Source organism: Salvia splendens, chromosome 4, assembly GCF_004379255.2.
Source record: "Salvia splendens isolate huo1 chromosome 4, SspV2, whole genome shotgun sequence".
Lineage (NCBI taxonomy): Eukaryota > Viridiplantae > Streptophyta > Magnoliopsida > Lamiales > Lamiaceae > Salvia > Salvia splendens.
In genome coordinates this window covers 9,931,908-9,957,995 of record NC_056035.1, presented here as the reverse complement: position 1 = coordinate 9,957,995, position 26,088 = coordinate 9,931,908, and the positions used below count along the sequence as shown (strand labels likewise).

Sequence of the window (26,088 nt, the reverse complement as noted above, 5' to 3'; positions counted from 1 at the left end):
TTAAAACATGTTTTACAAATTTAATTATTTGTTAATGAATTAGAAGTTTCTAATTTATTTAGTTATTATTACATTAATAAAAATTTAATATATCATTTATATATTTAATGTAAAATTGAATATTATTTTTTTAGTTATTTATATTATAAAAATAATTAATGAAATTGTCCAATTAGGAGTCAAACAAATAGAATAATAGAAATTTTATCGGGTTTTCAGGTCTGACCCTAACGGGTTGCGGGCTAATCGGGTTGTAGTTTTATCGGTCTAGAAATTTTCAACCCTAACCCTATAAAATTTGGCGGGTTATTCAGGTCAGCCCACGGGTTGCGGGCTGCATTGACATCCCTACCCAGGGTCATTATGCGGTGGATCTGGTTCAGGCCGAGTTGGTTGCGACGCGCTGACGAGGCGCCGTTCGTTCGCGTCTAGGTGGGCTTCTACCCGAACTAACGACGCTAATACAGGCTCCATAGCCAACGCCGACGCATCGAGAGGTACAGTCGACGACGGCAGTGGTTCTAAACCGCGGATGGTGGGCGCGGATGATCCGGCTAGCGCCTCTGAGCGTCCTGCTCCACGATTCGCCATCAGTAATTGAGTTTGTGGATGAAAGCACCACTTGTTAAGAATGAACTTCCTAACCGTGATCAATTCCTCCGTGAAGTCGCGAGAACTCTTGCCCGACGATCAAGCACGACAAGAACTAGAGTTTGTGTTGAAGAAGCAAGTAAATTGCGTGAAAATATTTTATTCCGTAAAGAGTGAAACAAATTACACGCATATTTATAATAGGACCCTAGGGTTGATTCAACCTACGATCAGGGAAAGAATCAACAAAGAAAGCCCGGAAATGAGCTTATATTCCGCTTGACGCTAAAATAATTGAAATAACACTATTAAATCCCAAAATACTAATGTAAAAAATATAAATAAACATATTAAAATAAATACTGCGTTCCTTCACTTCAACGCTTGGCATAGTCCGCCAAGTGCTCCGGTTGACGCCTCTGACAGAGCGATCGGTCCTTGGCAATGGTCCTCTCCGGCTTCTAACTCTTTCCGGTGTCGTCTCCTTCAGGCGAGCCGATGGTTGACCCGTAACAGTCTGACTTTCGTCTCCTTTCTCTCGGTCATAGTGGGTGATCCTTTTGCACTGCTTGGTTTTAGTTTTGGGCTGCCTTTAGTTAGTTTGTTTTACTTGATCACATAGGTCGCAGAAGTTATCTTGGTCTGGTTGTTTGCTTTTTTCCGAAACTTTTTTGGTGCTTTGTGCTTCTCTATGTTGCAAAGCTCGCCCTCATTGAGCCTTTTGATTTATTAAAAAAATATACAAAAAAGTATTTTATCTTTAAACTTAACCAGTGTTATGCCTTTTTACATTGACAATTATCAGGCTGAATTTACTCAAATTTAGGAAAAAATCATTTGGGCTGACCTGACCCGTTTATATAGCCTACTTTGTGGTTCATTGGGTTTTCCTCTACCTAAATTAAGTGGGCCTAATTAAGTTGATGACAATTGAAAAGAGGATAAATCTGGCTCGTTCTTTCTACTCATCTCCTTATTAGAGGCTCATCAATTCTTACCGAATCTAGCAACAAATTTCACCGAATTTATAATTACCTTATGAGTTTTAAAAGTGGCAATTACACCAACCGATCAGCCTTTATGACATTCTCATTTTTTCCCCATTGAGTAAAATTAGATCATTGTTTTACGATGTTTACTATTGCACTATATGTTTCCTGTAAAAAAACTATTATTGCACAACATGGTGGTGAAAATGAGGATTGCATACATGGGCTTCACGGCTACTTTAGAAAATTGAGAATGTCTATGTGTTGTGTAAATGCAATATATTGGCTTTTACCAACTGTGAATAATACAAAACGTCAAAAACATCATAGAAAAAAAAAATCAGTCGTTGGAAAACCATTATAATTTGCTCCCTATATTTGAAAGACCACTTTAGGTGAAGTTTGGTTTTTATGAAAATACTATCCAGTATCCACCTACTAGACAAGAAAAACAAACCCATGAATCACAGAAAAACACCTCAAGTCAAGACCAAACAATTGTAAAAGTTGGATAGTAGAATTCAATCAAAACAAACATTCAGATCAGCAAACTAATTGCACACGTAAAAGAATGATTAATAGGTACCTAGCTTAAAAATTTAAGGAACAATATATTTATGTTGATGATTACCACAATAATTATGGGGTAAATGATGCATTTTGATCCAGGCCACCATAAAGATGAAGATAAAATTGTGGGAAATGATTACCCAACAACCACTCTATTTCTCAAGTACTTCAAACTCACTTTAGATTTTGCCACAAATTTAAAAAGCATCATCATAACCCTATTGAACGGATCTTCTTCCCTTTATCTTTAGCACTTCTCTGCCCACATAATCATTAGAGCATCCACAATGGCGCCTAGCGCACCGCCTAGCCGAGCGCCGGCGCTAGGCGGTCGCTAGGCGAACCATTGGAGGATCCGAAAACCGCCGAGCGGTTTTTCGGAAATCAATTTCGCCTAGCGCTAGGCGGTCAAAAACCGCTGGGCTATGCGCTGGGCGATCCGCTCGGCTCCATTGCAGCGCCCGGATCGCCCAGGGAATAGCCCAACGGATTTTTTATTTTTGATTTTTAATTTTCGAAACACTGTATATACTCGATTTGCACTTCATTTTCATTCGCACCACTTGTATTAACGAGTACTCTTTCTATCTTAATTTCTGTACAAGATCAACACCGAGAAATGGATCTGAACAACGAGCCAAGTTCAGGGACGAGCGATTCTCAAACTTCCCCAATCCCCGTTGGAGGCGGATGGAATCAGATGCCCGGGTACTACAACATGTACCCGTGGCAGCAGATGCTACCCGGGATGCCGACGGGAGGGAGTCCGCCGGGGGGTTCCCGGCGATGCGGGGTTGGGCACCCAATATGCAGATGATGCCGGGGTGGGCACCCAATATGCAGATGATACCCGGGGGATCGAATCAGGGCTGCCGTCTCCCGATTTTTAGGTTTGTACGCCAACGCCCTCCGCATGCAGAGTAGTGGCCAAACGGTGGACGACTGGAGGAGGATAGCGGAGAAAGCCTTCCCCCAGCCCGGATTGTATAAGGACTTCACCTACTGGAACTGCTATCTTGTGCTGAACGACTCCGAGAAATTCCGAGTAGGTGTCGACGCTGGCTGGCCGAAGAAGCAACGATTGAACTATACCGGGGATTACAGCGGCAGCAGCGGTGGTTCCCACGACCTCCCCGAGACGAACCAGGTGCTCCCCAACCCTCGTTCGTTCGGCCGCCGACCTCGCCCCGCTGGGCAAAAGCGGGCGCAACGGGAGGCGAGGGGGGTCGCCGGGGGTTCCCAGGAGGTCCAGTCGGCATCCCCCTTTGACCGCCAGTCTACAGAGGATCTCAAGTACTTCGCGCGTCAACAAACGCGCCAGATGATGGTGAAGACGTTAGCCGAATGGCGAGCGGCGACGGACCCCCAGGAGAAGAGATTTCTCTTCACATTGCTCGAGAGCATGAATGACGATCTGCGTGGAGGCGGCAGCGGCGGTGGCAGCGGAGGCGGCGGTGACAGTGGCGACGGAGGCGGCGGTGACAGTGGCGACGGAGGCGGTGGCGACGAAGGCGGCGGTTGCGGTGGCGACGGCGACGAGGGAGTCGAGGGAGCCGGCGAGTGATTTTTTTTTAAGTAATGTACTTTTTCGATTTTGAATGTAATTTTTTTTATTAATGTACTTTTTAAAAATTTTTGTACTTTTTTTAATTTATTGTACTTTTTTTTAAAAATTAAAATAGTATTATTAATGTTTCCCGTATATGTCTCGTAAATTAAATTCCGTATATTGTGTTATTAGTGATGTGGCTATTGATGTGGCTGGGCTATTTATGATATGGCTAGGCTCTGGCTGAGCTATTTCTGATGTGGCAGGATGATTTTTAGTATTGATGATGTGGCAGGAGGAGTTTGTGGCTAGGCTATGACTGGGCTATAACCAGTGTGGATGCTCTTACATACACATATCACCCCCAACACATTTCGACATATTATAAAGAACAAACTAGTAAAAACGTTTTTGTAATTACTAGTATATGCTATAATGGACAATAATCTTTACTTAATTGTAATTTTGAACTTCTTTTTTCCCCCTCTACGTGGGGGTGATTGATTTCTAAACAGACGCTGTTTAGAATCTGATTCAAAGTTAAATAGGTGTTTTTATGATAAGGTTTAATGAGATAAAAATAGTGGAGTATTAAATTTTGAACTAAATTGTCTCCCTGAATTTGCAGGTGGCCAATAATTCAAACATAAAAAAAATTGACTTCACTTATGATGTCTGCCAATATTGATCACATGATGCATTACATCTCTTTTGATTTTCCTAGTTTGCTGTATAGTCCATCACTGAGCCATCATTTTCTGACTGACATAAATCTAATGTATCTTAGATTATATCATACTATATGTTTGTCTATTTTAACAATTTTGCCTTGATTAAAATAGATCGAGCACCACAAATGCAACATTTGGCGTTATTATTGGATGAAAATTATTCATACGTACATATTTACTAGGAGTATGTGTCATGGTGTATATGGAGTACTAAATAGTTGGTGGCCGGAATTTTAGGTGAGGGCATCCGCAGTGCTGCGGATGTCCCGGCGGAATTCCCGGGCGTAATTCCCAAAAACACCTTCTGCCACGTAATAAGGACTTCCCATTGCACTGCCACGTCATACGGACTTCCCACTGCACAGTGACGGAATTCCCCTGTGGAATTCCCGACGGAATTCCCACATTTAAAAAAATCACAAATTTACAAATTAAACAATTTACGTAATTAAAATTTCGACGAAAATAAGGAAAAAATTCCATTAAAAGAAGAAAAGTACATTTCACCAAATAAAAAAAATACATTTCAATAAGAAATTTAGAGAGAGAGAAACTTGTTAAAACAAGTTGTGCGAAATGAAACGAAGTTCAACGAGCGGTATATATAGACATTACAAAAAAACGAAATAAAGCGGAATTCCGCGGGAGTCGACGCAATGACGGACGTCCCCGCGGACCTGCGACGTCCTCAGCCCAATTCCGTATCCGTGGCGGGCACGCCTAATGGCGGACGTCCGCGACGGAATTCCGGGACGTCCGTGGGAATTCCGCGCGGAAGTCCGCCATTGCGGATACTCTTAACTGATTGAAATTATCACCAATCTAGGTATAGGTATCCGCCAAGTAATATTCCCTCCGTTCCATGTTTATAGAGTCATTTTACTATTTAGAGAAGTTCCATGTTAATTGGGTAATTTCTATTTTTAGCAAAAAAGTAACCATCTCTCTTACTTTATTCTATCTTCATATCTCTTATTTTATTCTCTCTTACTTTATTCACCATACACTTAACACACTATTCTTAAACTCCATATCGAAAAGAAACGCCTCTATTAACAAGGAACGAAGAGAGTACTCAGATACTTTTCCTCTCCTTTATCTTAGAAAAAAAAATTCAAAATTTTATGCATAAAATTGAAAATGTATTCGAAAGTAGGAGCGACCACATTAGACGAATGAGATTAAATTTTATTTCACATACATCAAATAACTCAGTCAAAAAAATTGGATGAGGCTGAAAAGGTAAAAATTGAATAAATACTGATCTTCATTTTTATACTTCTCCGTTCCACCCGTATTTTGGACACAAAGATAAACATAAATGTTCAGTAAAAAGATATTAAAATAAGTGATATAATAAAGTGAATAATTTAACAGAAAATAAAATACGACAAATAAAATAAATAAATGAAAAGAGATGATAAAATATAAAAAATTTAATAGTATAATGTTTTTTTGATCATGACCTCCGCCTCTATGCCTTGCGGTAATGATTCACTCAAAGAAATAACTTAATTAAAGTAATCTAAAATATACGACTCAATTGCGGTGAGAAATGAGAAGTACATGAGCCCTTACCCAGTGGTCGAAAGAAGGTATAGATAAGGGTTTTGACCAATAGTAAGCACATATTTTACATGTATTTAAGAATTAGATTTTGTACTTTTTCATTGACTATATTAAGTATGGTTTTGCCTATATTTCTATTAATTTTTGTTAAGTGGTTTTGTTGAGTTTTAATACTTATTTCGTTTCTTAAAAATAGAAATTCTTTCTTTTTTAGTGAGTTTCCTAAAAATAGAAATTTTCTATTTTAAAAAATGGATCACACAATCCACAAACACTAATTGCACAACTTTTCTTTTCTCCTCTCTTTTTATATAATACTCCCTCCGTCCGCCAATAGGAGTCCCGTTTTTCCATTTCGGGACGTCCGCGATTAGGAGTCCCGGTTCACTTACCATATTTGGAAATTGCAATTTAATACTCCTTACACCCCCAAACCCCAACACCTGTCCCTTTTTTTAATTCTCACTCTCTCCATCCTCTCACCTCTCACTCTCTCCATCTACTCTCCTCGTCGAACCCTAATTGCCGCCTTACCTCTCCTTCTGAAAATCTAATCGTCACTGACTAGATCGGTGAAATGGACTCCGATTCCGAACCATTATCACCAATATCTCTCTCACAGACCCTAACCCCCTTCCATTTCCGCCTCCTCAAACCCTAATCGGCCCCGCCTCGCCTCCTTCCCAGGAATGGGCGTTCGACCCCTCAGAGGCGTCGATTCCGACCCCAATCGCGACCCACTACTCTCCAATCCCAACATATTCTTGGGAGAACACCGCCTACATGTATGCAACTGTAGTTCCTGAGACTCCGATGGGCGAAGACCTACTCCCTGAAACTCCGGTGTTTGCTTCGCCTGAGTTTGATTGCACCACCACTGTTGTCCCTGAGACGCTGATGGAGGAAGCCCTACTCCCTGAGACTTCAGTCACTGAGTTTGAGTGGGACACTCCTTTTGTCCCTCAAACGCCGCTGGTCAGGCGACCGAGAAAACGGCCGATTGAGGAGGAGGAATGGTACAAGGAAATGTTGGTGATACTCTTGCCAGGCATGAAGGATCTACTCTAAATCTGTGAGTCTTTCTTTCAATTTTCCCTTAGAACCACCCCCTACATTGTTAGGGTTTGGAGGTTCATAGGGTTGGCCATTTATGGGATTCCGAGGGGGTAGGGGATATCTGGCTCTATGATGAATGGTGTAGCCACCCCCAATGTTGGGTTAGGAGGCTGCTCTGTGATGAATTCTTTGTGAGGAGTATTGGTTGTTGGTTTTGTCCCTGCATTGGTTAGTTTAGCCACCCCCAATGTTGGGTTTGGAGGCTTATTATGCACTGTCCAATGATGATATTTTGCTGAGGGTAATTGGGGTTCCTTGTTTGGTTAATGCATTCTGCCCTGTGATGATATTTTGCTGAGGGTAAATGGGGGTTCCTTGTTTGGTCAATGCATGCTGCTATGTTGTGGATTGTTGTCTGATTGGACCTGATGATGTGAGGATTAAAATGATGGTGTTTCTTGGTTAGTTTAGCCACCCCTTAACAGGTTTGGAGGCTGATTAAATTCTGCCCTATGATGATATTTTTCTGAGGGTAATTGGGGTTCCTTGTTTGGTTAATGCATGCTGCTATGTTGTGGATTGTTGTCTGATTGGACCTGATAATGTGAGGATTAAAATGATGGTGTTTCTTGGTTAGTTTAGCCACCCCTTTACAGGTTTGGAGGCTGATTATTAACTGCCCATATGATGATAATTTTCTGAGGGTAAGTAAACTTCACTAAATATGTGCATTAGTACATGTTCTTTGCACTAGTTCTACATACAAAACACAAAAGAGCAGACCTTACTGACAAAAAACATGAAGGTCTTACTACAAAAATAATTCCACTATCTATCTAGAAGCCAAAAGCATTAGCCAAAGCCATAATGTCATATCCACAACCAGCATTGTTCTCTGGTTGCTGTAAGTACTCCAACACATCTCTCACAAGATCTTCATCTACATCCAGTGCATTGGGCAGTCCAACAGTTCTTTCCAACCTGGCCTTGTTAATGTGAGGGACCTTGTAATTATTCTCACCCCTAAATACCATGATCTCTGTGAGGCAAGCCTGCAATGATAGGAATACTTTGTTTAGGGTTTGTGGTGACAGCTCTTCATAAGAGCTACACACATTCTCCAACAATGTGTCAACATTATTGCATGGTTTCTCATGTTGCAATGTCTGAATGGCTCTGAAAAACCCTAGGTCTAAAATATTGGTGTCTGGCGAATTGGGTGGTTGACAAATCAGATGGATTTTAAATCCATCTGATTTGGCAATAGCCTCAAATTCAGCATCCACACCATTTATGTGGGGTGTGGCATTGTCTTGCTGGATATAGATCTCTTTGCTTGCCCACTCAGGCCACTTGGCCTTAATTGCTGGTACAATCTGTAAATTTTAAAAAAAAACCTAAATGATGATGTTTGTAAAAATAATGATCTGATAGGTTGGGAAAAAGGCATACCTTGTTGATAATGCAATCCCTCATCACACTCTTGTTCACTGAAGAAATTGGTTTAGTCTCAAGTGTGCCTTTAGCCCTATTCTTGGATTTCCTTTGTGCTGCAACCAATTCAGTAAAAGGGAAAATACCCAACTTTCCATCAAATTTGGTTTGGCCATCCAAGCCAAAAACAGGCCTACTTACAGCACACATGAACATGACTTTGGTGATGAACCTCTTTGACTTGCATGCCCTATATGGCTCAACCTCATCAGGCAGGAGGTAATACCTGTCTGATGTCTTGGTCATATAGAACCATTTTTCATCAATATGCACAACATTGTGCATGCTTTCAAACTGAACTCTACCTGCATTTATATGTGGCTCAAGTTTACTAAGGCACCACTTCAACCTAGCTAACTTATTTGCATCAGTTAAGGCAGGTTTGATAGCATTTGTATGTGGCCTTAATTTGGCCTCCTTAATCCACTGGCCTAATGTGCTTTTGCTAACAGACAATTTGTGAGCCATTTTCCTTATTGAAGACCTTTCAAGTGTGGATAAAGCTCTTACCTTTTCTTCATCTAGACTGAATTTATCAGAATGATGATAGCCTTTAACCTTGCCTTCCATGATTGCAGGTTCCCCCCTTTGCATCTGCTGTTTTGCTTTGTTCCAGAGCCTGTAAACTGTCTTCCTGCTAATGCCGTACTCATCTGCTGCCTCCATAACTGCCCCTCTTGTGAGCACTCCATCGATGCTGTGCTTCAGTAGGAACTGCACCACCAAGTTCTTCCTACAGCTGCTTAAAAACTTTGTTGTTCTTGACCCCTCCTCCATCCCAATGATGAGCTTTTTCTGAGGGAGTATGTAATTTTTCCTCTAGTAGTGTTTTTTTGTTTTGTTGAGAGGTTGGTGGAGGTGTAAATGCAGCTGTGAATGTATTTATAGGAGGCTACTGTAAGAGGGAAAATTTGTGTTAAAATTTCCCTCTAAAATGTTAAAGAGGGAAACTTGAATTGTTTTTGGTCACCTCTTGTACGTACTGTAATTAATGTATTCTTTGCATCAATTAAAAATTACAATTAATGTTTTATTTATTCCAGTTTGTTTTTATTTAAAATAGGAATACTTAAATCCAATTAAATTTGGATTTAACACACTGAAATTATGAACATTTGTTCATATAGCTCAATTTTTGCATTCAACCAACAATTTAAGTGGGACCCACATTCCACTATCACACTACATTTATTACACACTCAAACTCTTTCTTAAAACCCGCGCCACTTGTGAATGGGACTCCTATTGCCGGACGGAGGGAGTACTATATTTTGTACTCCCTACGTCCCGCACTACTCGCACTTATTTCCTTTTTGGGCGTCCCAAGTTACTTGCACTCTTTCCATTTTTAGTAAAAAATTTCACCTACAGCAGTCATTTTTGACTTTCCTATACACTCATTCCTTAATCTCCGTGCCGAAAAGGAAAGGGGCAAGTAGCCCGGGACGGAAGGAGTATTAAAAGTTGTGGGGTTTCCAAAGTTATTATTTTTAGGAAGTGAAGGAAGTAGTAAGATTGACTTAAAATAGGCCAAGAATAGAAAGCATCAAAATTGGTGTCTGGATCGCGAGTTTTGCATGCTAATTCGATCTGCTAAGTTCAACGGGCAAACTTAGTGGTCTGTTGGAATCTTCGACCAAAAGTAGGAAAAATCCAAAAGTCTTTTGGATCGAGTGAAGAAGTGCAAAGCATTCCCAACAACCTGCTGAGTTGGTTCTGATATCTAAGAGCATCCTTAACCCTGGTTCGGATTCAGGCCCCAAGTCCCCTTCACGTCATCATTCCCCTAAATTTGAGTCACAGGCCACAACTTCTCTAACCATGCAGGCCTCAATCCGGGCCACAACTAATAAATGACACTATTAACAACTTTAATCTATTTTACTCGTAAAATAAAAAACGCCGGAAATTTAAAACACGGAAAAGTTATTCTTTGATCGGAAATTGAAAATTACAACATATAAATTTAAAAATACAAAAAAAAATATTCAAACATAACGTCAATGCTGAAAAACGTTGGTGCGTGTCCAAATCTCTTCAATTAGATCGGCTTGGAGGCGAGTGTGTAGTTCGTCTTGGCGCATCGCAGCTGAACGGGCCATGACATTGCGGATGTCGGGAGGAAGGCCCTGCACGGGCAGGGCGGTGACAGTGTAGTCACTCCCAGTGCTAGAGAGGGGATCGTCGCTCCACAAAGTGACATTTTCTTCCTCATCCCCAACGATCATGTTATGCATTATGATACATGCATACATGATGTCGGCGATTAATGGACGCTGCCAACCACGGGCAGCTCCCTTCACAATAGCCCACTGTGCTTGGAGGACTCCGAATGCATGCTCTACATCTTTCCGAGCCGCCTCTTGCCTTTCGGCAAACAATGCCCTCTGATACGTTGTCGGACATGTGATAGTCTTCACGAACACGGGCCATCGAGGGTAAATCCCGTCTGCCAGATAGTACCCCATACTATACCGACGGTGGTTGGTCGTAAACTCTACGTTCGACGCTCGCCCGACACACAAGTCATTGAACAATGGAGACTCGTTCAACACATTGAGGTCGTTGTTCGACCCTGCGACACCAAAGTAGGCATGTCAAATCCACAATCGTTGGTCGGCAACGGCCTCCAGCACAATCGTGGGATGTGTGCCCTTGTGCCCGCTAGTGTATTGTCCTCTCCAAGTCGTTGGACAATTCTTCCACTGCCAGTGCATACAGTCGATGCTGCCAAGCATTCCCGGGAAGCCGTGGGTCCGCTCGTGCAAGTTCACCAACTTCCTAACATCGTCGGTCGTTGGCTTTCTCAAGTATGTATCCTTGAATGCTTCGATGACTGCCCGACATAATTTAGCTAGGCAATCCCATCCAGTATGCTCGTTTACATGGAGATACTCATCGAACATATCTGATGTAGTTCCTTAAGCGAGTTGACGTATGACAGACGTGCATTTCTGCAAAGTCGATATACTTTGCCGGCCCACAGCATCGGCGGTTTGACAGAAATACGAGTCACGAGCTACAAATGCGTTGACAATGCGCAGGAACAAAGGCCTCCGCATCCGGAACCGGCGACGGAACATCTGATCACTCCATCGCGAATCGCTAGAGAAATAATCTGTGAAAAGCCGCAAAGCAGCTTGTTCACGGTCTCGGTGAATATACATCCGGGTACGTGGTACCTAGACTTGTTGTTCGTTCCAAGCTTGAATAGCAGCTTGGTAGCGTTCGACTTCGTTGTTGATTTCTTCTTGGATTGCCAGTACCGCCTCTTCTAACATTCGGGACATTTGAGCATCGAATAATCTTTGACGAGGAGGCATTTTTTCGAATTTTAGGAAGAGAAATGAAGTTGAATGGATATGAAAATGGATGGAGTGGTATTTATACATAAATTTTTGAATTAAAAAAAAATTAAGTTGCGGCCCTGCTCGGCCCGAATACGAATTAACGCTGGGCCGGACCGCGTTGCGGCCCGTCCCGAACCAATTAACCCTAGGCCGGGCTGGACCCCGGGAGCGTCCTCAGGCCGCAACTGCGCCCCGGGACCGCCCAGGCCGCATCTTCCTCTCCTCCAACGCAACGCCCGGGCCGGGACTCGCTCATTGCGGCCCGGCCCAAAGCGTTAAGGATGCTCTAACCAACCCAATAGTCCGCTGGCTTGGTATAGTAAAAATACATTTTGCCAAATATTTTATTTTATGAAGGTTTATCTGTTTTCAACCATAAATAAGCTCATAGGGCTCTATGTCTACATGTTCGATGTAATCCACCACACATCCTAACCATATTTTACCATTTTTTAGAGCTCTGTGAGTTGATTAAGTAAGCAAGACATGTTTTAAGGAAGATTGAAGCAATGCAAGATTATTCCACTCGGTTTATCTATCTCTGTTATTATGTTGAACATGATTATGATCCGCACAGATTTTACAAGTTTTAGTGGTTTAGACTTGACTTGAATTAATTGAATATTGCTTTGATTTGCATATTCTTGTCTATATCTTATCAACGGGTTGTTTGATAATCCTTTTGAGTACAAAAGTTGGAATTTGAACCGCGAACAAAAGAGAGCCAACGATCAGGCGGGTTCGCATAACGCCTACCTAGCAGTCAATTGGAATCACACTAAGATTCCAGAGACGTGTCAGCAGACCTCCAACCTAATGGTCCGCCAAGATCGCACCGAGGGAACATGCACCATCTAGTGGCAGGTCCGTTGGAATTGCCCGAAAAGGTCATTTTCTTAAATTTCTTATCTTTTTGAAGCCCGATCTTTTTCCAAATATAAATAAGGCCATATTACTCAGATTTTTATATATCTTGGAAGTTCCATTCATTCCACAAGACCCACAATTTATACATTTACATCATCTACGAGTTCTGGGATCAATGAAGCAAAGTAAGATGATAATTCAATAAAGATACAAGACGACAAATTTCTCCGTGAAAGTTTACCTTATTTATTAATGTTTACCATATTTTTTCCATGCATCAATATAATTTTGTATTTATGGACAATTTTTAAAATTGGTATGCAAAATAAGAATTTAACCTAAGTTTTGAAATTTATAAAAGCAAATTATATTTATACCAAGGCAATCGAGTGGGGTGAATAAAAAAGAAAAGAGGAAGGGCTTATCTCAGTTGGTTCCTGGGTGGTAGATTGTCCCTAAGCAGACAGGATCGAATGCTGGCAGCCGCAGTGTGGGAGTTTCACCACTGTGGTGGCTCCTTGTGTGCTGGTTACCAGTGTAAGTTCCTCCCACCTAATGGGCCGCTGAGGTACCGTGTTTGAACCCCTCCATAGCGATGTCGGGCCGGGTTATGGGGGCGCCTGGGGTGAGCGAATCACCTTTTGTCCCTAAAAAAGAAAAGAGGAAAGTGACAGTAGGTGGCTGGTGACGTGTAAATACGGTATTGGCTAGAATATGAAAAAGATACTCCACACAAATCCCCTCCCTTCCATCGCAACACGCACTGGCACTGCAACTGCATATACATTCAACCTTTAGATAGAGAGAGAGAGAGAGAGAGGGGGAGAGAAAGTGTGCAGTTATGGAGTGAATGATGGAAGGGAGGGTGGCCATTTTACGGCAACTTACAACGGGTTTTGGAACTCTACGGTTCTCCTTCGCCTTCCAATTACTTCATTCAGTTTCAACCCACATCGCACCACCAAACCCTCAGGTCTCTCATTATTTCTCCCTTTCTTGTGCATCGATTTGATTTCTGGGCGTTTCATTGCTACGAATAAGTGGATGAAGTTGTTTTCATTTCTGTTTCTGTTTTTAGGTTAGGTTATTGTCAGCAACATCGATTTTTCTTCTTCTTTTTTTTGTAAACGTTTAGTTTTCTTAAATGGAAAAGGAATTTTTAAGTGTTTATTCTATCCTAGTATTTCTTTTTGACGTTTTCATCCCCTTCTTGTTCTCTCTCTTGGTTCTGATTCATTCGTTCATCTATTTTGGTGTGGAAGTATTGTTTTAATACCGTATATGTAAATGCTGTAAAGTTCTGAGTATTACAAGTCTTCGTCGTGAAATCCAAGGTAACAACACTTGATTTGATTCGCACTGGATGGAATTGCATTTGATTCAAAGAAGAATTTCATGAGTATTGTTGCTTTTGGTATCCTTTTATGCTATACTAATTCAGGTCACTGAAGTTTAAGACTTTCAGAAGAGTTTTGTTTCCATTTCCAGAAAGTTTTTTATTTTATTTTTTTACTCCAATGGAATTCTGGGTTTTACATTTTTGGCTTTATTGTTTGTAGAATTCATGATTTCCCTTGGTAGTTGTTTGTGTTAGCATTTTTTGCTATAACAAAGATATTTATGGATTTGTTTGACCAGTGTGTATAAAATATAGGTCTGTGTCGTTCTATTCCTGGTTAAATACATTTCGTATTTACGTGTTATTCAATTGCATTCTTACTTGTCAAAGTGGTATACGGAGCGTATAATTTTTTCATACTTTTCTTGTCGATTTCTCCCTTTCGCTTGTCCTGGTATTGACGCAAGATTAAAATTGAAATCTCATTACGGATTCACTCATATTTTTTGATATTTTTTCGACATTTATGTTTCGAAATTCGGATGCAATATCCAAATAAGGAGAAGTGTGATATTTAATAATTGCATAAAAGAATAATGGATATTGTCATCGGTTATGTAGATTGACGAATATGACCGAGAATGCTCATCACTAGAATTGGGCAAAGAAATCAAGTCTTGGAACCTTGATTCATGATGCATATCCGATTATTTGGATTCAGCAACAGCTCAACACTCACTTTTGCCACCCCCTTACTTTCTTTTTGTCTAATCAAAATGGATGTGATCCCTTTATATTATCTATAAGATGTCAATTAGAAGTTTGAGACTCTTATGGACATTTTAAAATGTATGTCCATATTTAGAAATTGGTCATTTAAGGTAGGAGCTTGTATGCATGAGAAAACAATGCATGGTTAGTACATTCTTACTCTTTTTTCGCTTCTACTTATTTCATATTTCTATCTTTGGTGTGTGTATACGAAGGATGGATGAAACTTTATAAGAAATAACCTTTTCATTTCTCCACGATCATCTTTTTTGGTCTCAGCTCAACACTCACTTTTGCCACCCCCTTACTTTCGTTTTGTCCAATCAGAATGGATGTGATCCAGTATATTATCTATAAGATGTCAATCAGAAGTTTGAGACTTTTATGGACATTTTAAGCTGTCTGTCCATATTTAAAAATTGGTCATTTAAGGTAGGACCTTCTACGCATGAAAAACAATGCATGGTTATGAATATTATGATCTTACTCTTTTTTCGCTTCTACTTATTTCGTATTTCTATCTTTGGTGTGTATGTGTGTGTGTATACGAAGGGTGGATGAAACTTTATAAGAACTAACCTTTTCATTTCACCATGAGCATCTTTTTGGGTCTCAAATTGAATTGAAATGAACTAACTTTTTTGCTTTTTATTCTCTGAATCCTTTGCATAAAATCTTCTATTCATCTTGTAATGCATTTATGAAAATTGATGCCACCTTATCCAAACATAGAAAGGGGAATAGCATGGAATCTGCTCGGGTGGAGATTGCAATATGGGACAAATTAAAAGCTCTTACTAACTCTATGTTGGCCTGTTCTTACGCCATCCTTAGTTTTAAGGGCATACGTGTTTATTAGCATAAAGTCAGTTTATTTGCACTTTTTGGTAGTAGTTATTAGAAAGTTTGACATAATATTTAGCGTTTTCCTACTGGTCTATTTTTATGATACACCTTGTTGAAAAGGGCTGCAGTCAGAACTTTTGTGCATTCAAGTACTTCATTTCTCCATTTTTTGCTACCACCCCAAGATAATTGAATGTAATTCACCCTTGTTTGTTTAGTTATATATTTATGCCCTGTTAAATGAGATAATATAAATATATAATTGCTCCCTGGTCACTGCGTACTGACTTTTCAAGCTAGTTTACCACGTGAAGCTTAGTAACCATATTTGGTATTTCACTTCTGCTTCTTCTGAAAAGATAATTTCCACCAAACATTTAGACATGACAACATACTCAGACCATAGACCTCTTGAAAGTGGCATCTTATCTCGTCTTTTCAAAATTCAAACCAAAGATCAAATGCTTGTTAAATGATGGTAATGCATTGTGATCTGTCTGAATATTTTGGCAGAATTCTTTTGTTCTTTCTAGTTCCAAGCATTCTTCTTTGAAATAATTTGAAGCTTTGGATGCAATCATTGCACTCTATTTTTCCAAACATTGCATTATTCTAGATAGTCTTTTCTATTTGATCATTCAATTGTTACTGGAAATTTTCTTGAAACTGAGGATGCATACTTGTTTTTGGTCAAATCTATCTTTTCTTTCCCTGAATACTTTAAATAAATTACCTGTACTGCAGATGGCGAGTATCAGATCCTCTCTCTATCTCCAGAGTAATTTAGTTAAGTATTTATTTAGTTTACCACAATGATTTAAGCTCATCCAGTGTGGCTGGTTGGAAATGTGCTTCATACGCATTTATATATTTTCTCATGAAATCAGTGACATTTGCTTGTCAACAAAGATTCATGGGTTAGTGTGTTTGTAAATGTAGAGGGACAGCTTGATTTATTCTTTCAATTGTAGCTTATAAAAGTTAGAACGTTGACATTGGGTGCACAATGTACTTTTGCAATTACTAATCTCTGGCGCAAGTTTCATGCGCTTGTATGGTTGCTGTTATAGCTAGCAAGCAGTACTACAAACTTGGATCTTTTGTGTTACATATCGTGCTATCTTGTTAATTCCCCTCTTTGCAATGTGTCGTAACAAAGATTTTTTTTTCAATTTCATCTTATTTTATGTTCCTCTCACATGGATTGATTATGTCCCGTCGTCTCCTAATTCTTCCATTTAGTTCACAACATGATTGATTTATTCTCTTTCGTTATTCAAATATTGTTTGCTAAGATGATCATATTCTGACAGTATAGGAATCTGATACTAATTCCTGTTTGTTCAGATTTAGAACCCATGAACCCTATGGGTGGTATGGGAGTTAAAATTATTTGACTCATATTCCTGGACGATTTTACTTCTCTTATTCATAGTGTGCGTTTTTCTTACCCCTGTTTGGTATTCCTTTTTGGTACTGAAATTTTTTGAACTTGCCTCTTGCGATTTATCAACTTTAGTATCTGAATATATGTTTGTTATTTTCCAGAAGGTGTTTCTTGAATCTTGAGCATAGTAGCTCATTGGAAGACCGTTGTTGCAACATAATAATGACTGCTGGTAAATCTGAAAATCTAAAAATGTTGGTACCGGGCAAACCACTACCCTCAAAGAAAGCTAGAAAGGAGCGCAGTCGTGGAAAAGCAACTGCCGCTGCATGCTCAAATGAAATCATGGAAGATCATATCTGGAAAGATTTTCCAGAGGACCTGTTTGAAGCTGTAATTGCAAGACTTCCCATAGCAACATTTTTCTTCTTCCGTTCAGTTTGCCGAAAGTGGAATTCATTGCTAACCTCTCAAAGTTTCTCCCAGCAATGTGCTCAAGTAAAGCATGCAAAGTCGTGGTTCTACACTGCCACAGGATCCACACGTGAGTATGTGAATACGGGAGCAATGTATGATTCTTCATTGAAGAAGTGGCATCATCCAACAGTGCCTGCTTTGCAAACAAAACTAATTGTGTTGCCAGTGGCATCAGCAGGAGGTCTGATCTGCTTCCTTGATATCGAGCACATAAGCTTATGTGTGAGTAACCCTCTCACAGGGTCGTTTAAGGAATTGCCAGCCAGGTCTGCGAAGGTGTGGTCACGTGTAGCTGTAGGGATGACGATGAATGGTTGCTCAGGCAGCTCAGGGTATAAGATACTTTGGGTTGGTTGTGAGGGGGAATACGAAGTGTTTGATTCTGCAAAGAACTCGTGGATTTGTCCAGGAATCATGCCCTCAAGTATCAAGCTTCCGCTAGCACTCAACTTCCAGTCTCAGGCGGTATCAGTTGATGGGACGCTGTATTTCCTGCGGTCAGAGCCAGATGGGCTGTTGTCATATGAGATGGAAAAGGGGATGTGGAAACAGTATGTAATCCCGCTGCCTCCGCACCTGAGTGATCACACACTGGCAGAGAGCGGGGGCAGGATAATGCTGGTGGGGCTGCTAACAAATAATGCGGCGACATGCGTGTGCATATGGGAGCTGCAGAAGATGACTCTGCTGTGGAAGGAGGTTGACAGAATGCCAAACATATGGTGCATAGATTTCTATGGAAAGCACGTCAGCATGACTTGTCTGGGTAACAAAGGCTTACTTATGCTATCCTTCAGGTCAAGACAAATGCATCGACTCCTTACTTATGATCTATCCAGCCGGGAATGGCTCAAGGTGCCCGCTTGTGTGCCGCCGCATGCCAGGAAGAGGCACTGGGTTGCTAGCGGTACTGCTTTTCACCCTTGTTTGACTGCAATCGCTTAGGTTCCAGACTCAGTTTAAGTTTAAGTTTAAGTTTAAGTTTAAGTTAAGACATTGATTTTGGAATTTCTACTGCAAATCAAATAATCAATAGTACTATTCTTATGGATCAATTCGCCTACTGGTACTGTTTTTCCCCACAACATTATTGTTGCATCGAATGATTTTTGTTTGTCATCTTGTTCATTTTCTGCATTTCTATATCAAACCCCAACCTTACGCGTACTAAAATAAACCCAAAAGAATATTTTCGTTTTAGTTCAATTTCGACTTGCCATATCATTTTTGACTCAGTAGCAAACTGTAATGAAATCAGAATTTGAATTTTCAAAGTTACACATCTATAATTTTTAAAAAGTAATTGACATTTTTCTTAAATTATTTATATCCACAATGTTCAGTTCTAAAAACTTTTAATCTATTAATTTTTTTAAAAATTTACTCAAATAAATTATGTCAAAAAAATTTATTTCCAAACTATATAATTTATGTCTATATGCGACATTTGTATTTAAGAGAACAAAAAGGATTGTTAACTTCTATAACTATTTTTCGTACCCCCGAATAAAAAATCCTAGATCCGGCACTGGATGATATGCCCTACAAATTTTTACACCAAAACAATTATGATATATTTATACATACATATAAGCTAATAAACAATTTGTAAGCATACGTACCATGTTTTGGTTGCTTGGATTCATGTGGAAATCAACATTCAACATCGGTGTTTGCTCTATGGGAGTCACGCCATGAACTGGCTGCAAACGTTTTCTTCCTTTCAAAGAATTGCTCTTCTTTCACTTCTCTATAGCACTTTTCATTCGAGAATTTGTCACTCCCTTCGACTTTCTCTTAAGAGGATAAAGAATCTGAGTTGAAGCATGTTGAGGGACATCATTATCCTGATTCTCATGGTGTTGTTTTCGCTCTTACAAACCGAGGAGACATAATTTCTAATCTCAATATCAAGCTCATGGAGTTTCTTTTTTGCAATTTTAACGGTTTCAACGTCATGTACACTTAAGCTCATAACGTCAAAAGATTGACGCATCAACTCCTTCAGATGAAAAGTTCTTGACGTTGTCAAATCGAAGGAGCATGAACCACCGTCGTTATGATGAACTTCTCGTCTTGCACTTTTCGTCCACCTCTTTAGTATGTATTGCATAAGAATAGTAGTCATATTCAAATGATTATTCATTACCGTCAATGCATGGCAACATAACCATCCCAATAAATCAAATAACTTGCATGTGCATGAGATGATAACATTATTTGAATCAAAACTTACAGAATGCTCTGCATGACCAAATTCCCTCCTCAAGGTATAAGTGTAAACCCCGCCTTCATGCTTAGAACTTGTCACATGCCACGACAATCCTTGAAAATACTCGGCTTGAAATTTTTTGAATATCTTCAGAGTATACACTTGTGCCGCTTGCATCAAAATACAACAATCCACACCGACTCTTGGCACCCCTCGAGTACATTCGAAATCATCGGCCACTTGATTATCACACATCTTTTCTGCTTGCTTCTCATAGTGATTAACAAACTCGGTTAATGTCATTGTCTTACAAGACAAATGTTTGAAAACATTATTCGTGCTTTCACTTATCTGTGTAGATCTTATGCCAGCCGAAAAACTAGCACAGTTAAATGCGGGGAACCATTTATGACGCAACGAGTACAAATTACACAACCACTTATTTTCCCCAACATTCCATTCTTCACATAGATCTCTCCAAAGCTGCTCCATTTCATTCTCCATTTCAACTTCATACAAAATTTTATTGAATTTTGCCTTAAATCGAGAATCCGAAAGAAGATGCGAAATATGTTGGGTGGCATTTTTAGAGATATGCCAAACACATAACCGATGAACACTGTTCGGGAAAACCTTGCCAATAGCATTGGCCATTGCACTATCTTGATCAATGAAAATTGTTTTAGGTGCCTTGCCCCCCATTGCCTCCATGAACGTCTCAAACACCCAAATAAATGAGGTTATTGTCTCATCTAGCATAAAAGCACAACCAAATAAAACATTCTTCCAATGATTATTAACACCCACAAAAGGCGCACATACCATGTTGTACTTGTTTGTACGATACGTCGTATCAAACACGACAACATCACCAAAACAATCATAATCTATTCGTGAAGCACCATCGCACCAAAAAAAATTAGTCATTCTATTCTGGTCATCTACCTGGAACGAGTAGAATAGATTACTTCCAGAAGCTTGTAAAAACTGTAAATGTTTCAAAAGGCTTTGACAATCTCATGCACTTATTAAGTTAATCCTTTTTGTTTGTAAAAAATTTCTACAATCCTGAAGAGTAAACCCCACATTTTGTGCTCCTCCCGCTTCATTTGTTAGGTAAGAATAAGCTTTTGTGGCTTTTATCCCAGAATCTACCATAGTATTAAGAATGCTTCCCTTCGTTTCTGTAATCTTGCGACACGATCTAATCAAATGCTTATGATTATCATCAACAAAAGGATGATTATGGAAATCATTAAATTCAACCACTTCCCAAACATTTTCTTCGATATGAAATCTAATGCGAGCCGTACACCCACATCTTTTTAACGACCTTTCAGTTTTTCTGTCATCTGAGGGGGCAAATTCTGAGTATCCCTCACAACAGCATAGAAACATACATCCCCGAAGCTCATTTTTACGACAGCATAGAAACATACATCCCCGAAGCTCATTTTTACGGTTATAGGTTTTCTTACCTTTTCTAGTCCTGAATCCCTTGTTGAATGCATATGCATTATACGTCTTGTATGATTCTTCTTCATTTGTAAAAGTCATTCCAACTTTGAAAATAAATTCAGTCTCCACGAGCCAGATGGAATTTCTATCAGCCAAAAATCATTTATAATTAATACTACAAATTCACGAAACCAAAAATACTGCTAGTATTTGTTAATAAATTCAAATAAAGATTCACTATCTTATCTTTATACTATTAAAATGAAATTATTATATTAATAAAAGAAGAGCATCAATTATAAAATCGAGAACAAAGGAGTATTTTTTAATGTCTATTAAATACAGAAATAATAACCTATCTCACTAGCTATGCAGTTAAACAAACAAACACGCATATATACACCGTATATTATAAAGAAAGACGTATACAGAATTCAAAAAGGGAGAAAGACTTACCCATGGAAGTCAGTCAAAAGGATGGTGGTGATGATTTCTTCCTTGTATTGATATGAAAAAGAACGAATGAAATTTCAATACAAGGGGAGTGATCAATTGCTAACTCACTCTCTAGTTGCTAACTATAACTAATTTAAATCATAGGATTTTAGAAATCTAATGGTCTAAAATTTGTCGCGTATAATTTTCATTTTTATTAATTAAATTGAAAAAGATAAAAAGCTATCAAATTAGGGTTTTGGATGAAAATGTCAATATAGTGTTTTGAAAATATCAACACAATGCTTTGAGAATGTTAACACATTGCTTATGTCAACATATTGCTATAAGATTGACATTCTACATGTATTATATTGACATATTTTATATATTATGTTGACATTTGTTGTTGTACGAAAAGATTGAAATTTTTTTAAAAAATTTTCAAATTTTGACATCGGAACATATGCAAGTGAGATCTCGTTAGAATCCTTACGAAATTATCTTTAATTTGATATATGTTGTGCGAAAAAATAATTTAAATTGAGAAAGTTATATGTTTTTTAAAGTTATGTGATATTTTTCAAAAGTTAGTTACAACTAATTTGTTGTAAATTGACCTTCATACCCTTATTTACGTTTTTTGTTGATCATATTGACATTTCAGGGCTGATGATCTAAGCCCTTGATTTGAATATCCAAGGGCTATAATTTAATTATAGTTAGCAATTATTGACATTTTTTGTTGATCATATTGACATTTCGGGGCTGATGATCTAAGCCCTTGAGTTGAATATCCAAGGGCTATAATTTAATTATAGTTAGCAATTAAGTATTGAGTTAGCAATATAACACTCCTCCATAAGAATATTTGTATATTACGAGAGAGATATGTTATATAGGAGGAAAAATTCCCTACTTAAGGAATACCAAGGTGGCAATCCTATTTGGTATGTCCTTCCAATAAATGTTTAACAAGTGGAAATATATAAAGCATACTTCCAACTAGATATATAATTAATAGAAACACTCTAAATGTAACACCATATACTTAAATTATATAGAAAGTTTCACCATATTCCATATTTAATAAATACATATATACAAGCAATAATATATCTATATACAAAATTGTTTGATTTTTCTATATATTTATATATTAAATCTTTTTTAACAACTATTATCAAAGTCATCTTACATATAAATGCAGAATAATATCACGTCATCTATATATACAAAAAAAAATCTAGACAAGTATAAAGTGTAATTACTTATAACTTTAACTTTTGTTCGCATTGAATATTATAAATTAATTAACAATATAAGTAATTATATACTAACTATATAAATAATGCTAGTGTAAATTAAATTAACTATATTAATAATTCTACTATATAATTAATTTAATTTTTATGCTAGTAATATATTAGTGTTATTCATATGGTTACTAAAATTTATACACTATATAATCATTCATATTGTAATTAAATTTTATAATAATATTCAATATTAACAAAATTAAAATTAGAATTACATTTTTATGTGTTTAGATTTTTTTTTGTATATATAAAGAGAAAAAAGGTAATCTCCTAATATCTTAAAATGGGTGGTGTGATTATTTTTCTACATTTTACGTGTAAGATAAGTTTACGGAGTAATAAATTTGGAAGAAGATTAAATATTTAAATACATAGAATAATGAATCACTCTTGTATATAGAATAATAAATTAGGGCTGGCAAATCGTGCGGATTGGGTCGTTATCGGGTCAACCTGATAACGACCCAACCCAATAAGGCCTAACACGAACCCGACCTGTTAAGAAAACTGTAAATCCGAACACGAACCCGACCTGCTACCTTCAAATCCGAACACGACCCGCACCCGACACGAACCCGTTATCGACACGATATAATATGGGTTGACACGACACGATAACGACCCGAACCCGATATTAAACGATTAAAACATGATATTACACGATTAAACCTTATTTTTCAACCTAATTTACGCGATTAAAATTCGTTTTATACTATTTAAACCTAATTTACAAGAAATTAAAAATTAAATTAATATACATATTTTTAAAATAATAATAATAATATTATTATTATTTCTTAATGGGTTATCTGTATCCGACCTGCATCCAACCCGCACCCAACCCGAAATTATCGGGTTCTTAATGGGTCAACCCGATAAGGACACGGACCCAATAAGACTTGACCCCAACCCAATAATTTCGTGCGGATTCGTGTCGGATTATCGTGTCGTGTCAAAAATTGCCAGCCCTAAGAAATATTATATGCGTGTATATATTGTATTTTTTTATACATGGAATATGGAGAAATTTTCTATACAGATTAATAGTGTGTTGTTATATTTGGAGAGTTTCCATAGTATATATATCTAGTTGGAAGTGTGTTATATATTTCCACTTGTTAAACATTTATTGCAACGACATACCAAATAAGATTGCCACATTGATATTTCTTGAGTATGAAATTTTTTCTCATTATAGACATATAGAATATTTTTATATTATTAGAGAGATACTCCTCTGTTATATACATATATATGTCACGCAAATTCTTCCATTTGGTGATTACCACCATATTTAATATTTTTGCCCACTTTCCATAATTAGTTAACGGATGGCTTAATTTAACTGTTAGTTTAGTCAATAGGTGTTTAATTGATGTGGCAGGAGGGTTTTCATTTGTCAAGGATTTATTGGTGAGGTATACTAAGTCATTGTGCCATTTTAGTGAGGATTGACCATGAAATTTTTACTCGTTTTATAGTGACATTATCCTTTACACTCGAAATAGCAGCCATTACTTTTAATGGATTGAGCAAACGCATGTTTATGTGAAAATACCGTACTAACTTTTGATGTTGTTTATCAGATTATGATTATCACTTTGTCCTTATCTTTTTATTCTTTTCACATATCGAAACATTTTATTTTACCTAATAATTAATGATCATGATTAACATTTTCCATTCAAGTCACAAAAGGTCGATATGTCCGAGTGGTTAAGGAGACAGACTTGAAATCTGTTGGGCTTCGCCCGCGCAGGTTCGAACCCTGCTGTCGACGTTCATTGTTTTTTATATTTACGCTCTTAACCTTTTATTTTATGGATAAACTAATTTATGGTGGTGATGCATATAAATAAAATTTTAGATTTCATTCATCCACAGCTTAATGAAAAAGGATGTGCTTGGATTCAAATATGTTGGGTTTTATTACTATGTCATAGTAATAGTCTCTCTCGTCCACATGGATATTTTTTTTTGTGTAAGAAGGCCACAATGTTATTTTAAACTCAGCAGAAAGTTTGTAGATGCCATATTTAAAATTCAAACATTCATGTGAAATGTCAAAATTCAGAATCCTTGAAGATTTTAACAAATAATCCACTACAGAACATGTGAAAGTCAGTCGTATATTTGATTATTTGGCCCATTTGGATATAAAATTGTAATGCAAAAAAATACGACACTCAACAAAATTGGCTTCGCCCGGGTTCAAACCGGAGACCTTCAGTGTGTTAGACTGACGTGATAACCAACTACACCACGAAACCTTGATGTTAATGTTGTTTCATTACCTAATATTATAGTTTACTATATGCTAATTCTGATTGTTGCTACATTTCATACTCGATAATATGTTTGTGTGGTCTCGGCAAAAAATAAATATATTCAAGAAATTGTTTCTCTAACAAGTCAAATGTTACGAAAAATCAAAATAAATAGTGTAGTAGTATAATGTTTAGCGGGAAATCATCCTATATTTTTAGGAACTGGAGATGGAAATTGACTGAGTTTGATCTATCAAATATTAACATGATCCATTGATTTGTCCACAGAAAGAAGTAATGATAGTATTTCAAGGTTTTGTGAGATTTATAGATGACATAAAATAAAATCGTGACATCTCGTAGGTCACTAGCTACTATGTGCCATAAAATTAAAAGCATGTCAAAAATAAGAGTGTGCTTGAGAGTGGTGTAGCTAATTTTGTGACGTGTAATATTTTTCATGAAAATATACTCAAAATTGCTTAATAAAAAATTAATTCTTTTAATAATGAGTGTGAGAGTTCATTGATGCACATCCGAATGATGTTATCCGCTTTAGGCGGAGTCCTTACGATTTTATTTTTAGGACACTTTCGAAAAGAACTCATGCTAATTGCATTAGGGTAATCCTTTTACTTGCAACTTTACTCATTACAAAAATGAGATATAGGAGAAATTATTTTGTGAGAGAGTAGAATGAAGGGGCATCGGTTCTCTAACTGTTGGCACTCATTTAAACGTTTGGCATGTCCACGTACACATTTCAACATGTCACATAAGATTTAATTTGGGAAAAACCTACTTTGGAGGA

General features: G+C 37.9%; 2 protein-coding genes, 2 non-coding genes and 1 pseudogene across 4 annotated transcripts in view; 2 read left to right on the top strand and 3 right to left on the bottom strand.

Moving 5' to 3' along the window:
• The window catches only part of LOC121798419 (DEAD-box ATP-dependent RNA helicase 21-like), a 794,448-nt gene that overhangs the window by 168,933 nt on the left and 599,427 nt on the right, over window positions 1–26,088 (bottom strand). The gene's annotated exons all lie outside the window — the stretch shown is intronic.
• LOC121800620 lies at window positions 7,892–9,326 on the bottom strand. Its single transcript, XM_042200148.1, has 2 exons — window positions 8,508–9,326; window positions 7,892–8,431 (listed from the first exon to the last, which is right to left on the bottom strand). The coding sequence occupies exons 1-2, from the start codon at window positions 9,324–9,326 to the stop codon at window positions 7,892–7,894; spliced, it is 1,359 nt and encodes a 452-aa protein (XP_042056082.1).
• LOC121798430 lies at window positions 13,521–18,641 on the top strand (annotated as a pseudogene).
• On the top strand, window positions 24,709–24,790 carry TRNAS-UGA. Its single transcript has one exon. It is a non-coding gene; the product is annotated as a tRNA-Ser (tRNA).
• TRNAV-AAC lies at window positions 25,207–25,280 on the bottom strand. Its single transcript has one exon. It is a non-coding gene; the product is annotated as a tRNA-Val (tRNA).

What these genes read in the sequence shown, in the direction of transcription:
- LOC121800620 (XM_042200148.1), bottom strand. Translation starts at nt 9,326, where the DNA reads ATGGAGGAGGGGTCAAGAACAACAAAGTTTTTAAGCAGCTGTAGGAAG. An exon ending in GGGATTGCATTATCAACAAG is followed by an intron (nt 8,432 to 8,507) that starts GTATGCCTTTTT and finishes TAAAATTTACAG; the next exon opens with ATTGTACCAGCAATTAAGGC.